Raw genomic sequence first — 1682 nt, forward strand, 5'->3', positions numbered from 1 at the left:
TTTGTCCTTGGATAAATATGAAAAATAGAACGTGATCCAGATTGACCCGTTTAATGTAAAGGGCTATCTGTAAGAGAGCGAGGATCAAGGCAACTGCAACGCACTTACATTCTACTTAGAACGAGCGGTGTGACAGCACGGAAAGTCTATGCTCCAATTTTATCCTGATCTATCCTCTCCTAACATCACCATAACTATCTTATCCTAACCTAACCCTTGAATTTTTTTGGTCAATGTCATGGCATAATCTTAGCCTAATCCTAACATTACCATATCATATCCAATTCTATTTTATTTATTTCCCATTCCATCCCATCTCATCTCATCCCATACCATCTCATCCTATTCGTCCGTGACCGGACGCGCATCCGTGTGTGTTACTAGGCTGTCCGCTCACGTGTGCGACAATGGGCGCACCGTAGCCAGCGGCTTCGCGCAGCTGCTGCAGTTTCTCAGTAGAAACATCGTCAGCGTCGNCATACATACATACATACATACATACATACATACATACATACATACATACATACATACATACATACATACATACATACATATACAAATGTGTTTCAGTTTACTGTTGTCGTCAACGATGTCGAGCTAGCAAGGGAGGCATTACTCAACCAGGGCGAGCATACGGCGGCGCGACCATTCCACTATGTGATGCAACGCTATGACGCGGACGATCGTGGTGTTATGAACGGTGAGTGCGTTATACTTTCATGTTCTGTTATGTCATACAGTACAAATTCAATAAAGCCATCTTTCAAAAACCATGATGCCATGAGCTGATCATATATTTTATAATGAGACAAGTGTTGTATTGCGCATTGTGCCACGTATTGGCGTGTAACAGTAGATCAAGGTACAGTACATTTCTTCTCATTTTATTTTTGTAATAATGAAAATCTATTCTTGTGTACGCAATTATCTGTACAGAACCCGATCTCTGACCAAATTCTTTAAGCCACGTACATTATACTAATTTAAAAGACTTGGGAACTGAATTATTTCGTGCAATAAAGAAAAATAACTCTCTACAACTTAATTGAACCTATCAAGAAAGAAATATGAATCTATAAAATAATCAATCCGTCATGAGAAACTGCATTTCTACGCGATCTCATGGGCACTGCCGGAACCAATATTAATATTTGAACCGAATCAAAGCAGGGGTTAACTTAAGCTCTGTTGAGCTTGATCTCATGTCCTGGCTTGCTGATCCCGGAGGGGGTTTTACAGCCTGTGGTAACGGTGGAGCATTAGCACCAGGCATTCCGTCTCAAGTCACACTGGTATCTAGTGTACCTGCAACAGGTTAAGAGTCTTCCTGAGCCTAAACACCACATTGCCGGCAAAGAACATAATCCTAATGTCTACGAACGATACCTTCGCCTATCAGCTTAATCTTATAGGACAGAGGTCATGTTTCCTCCACTAGAAACTCTTTCAATTTGAATTTCTGAATCGCTGTGTGTGTTTCACGTAACTTATCTATATCATTTGTGCTTGTGGCGGTATAATGACTCGGGTTTCTCAGAGTAGGTAACCCTTGTACACACTATGTTAATTCTTTCTGGCTGCATGAGGTCACAGAGCCTCTGCAAAATCCTTGTCTGATCAAGCTGTCTGTACGAGCTGTAACAGTCGGGTCAGTACAATATCTCAAGTTATACATGACT

The 1682-nt window shown here is 41.1% G+C and overlaps 1 protein-coding gene across 5 annotated transcripts in view; it reads left to right on the plus strand.

Moving 5' to 3' along the window:
- LOC106813232 (cytochrome P450 2C15-like) overlaps positions 1–1682 on the plus strand; it is an 81306-nt gene that overhangs the window by 60289 nt on the left and 19335 nt on the right. For 3 of the 5 annotated variants that reach the window (XM_014817317.1, XM_014817319.1, XM_014817315.1), the window contains exon 2: positions 574–703. The exons of the other annotated variants lie outside the window; for them this stretch is intronic. In XM_014817317.1, the coding sequence (XP_014672803.1) occupies positions 574–703 (130 nt within the window). The remainder of the gene's footprint in view (positions 1–573; positions 704–1682) is intronic. 5 annotated transcript variants of the gene reach the window in all.

This window comes from Priapulus caudatus, unplaced genomic scaffold, assembly GCF_000485595.1.
Source record: "Priapulus caudatus unplaced genomic scaffold, Priapulus_caudatus-5.0.1 Scaffold743, whole genome shotgun sequence".
Lineage (NCBI taxonomy): Eukaryota > Metazoa > Priapulida > Priapulimorpha > Priapulimorphida > Priapulidae > Priapulus > Priapulus caudatus.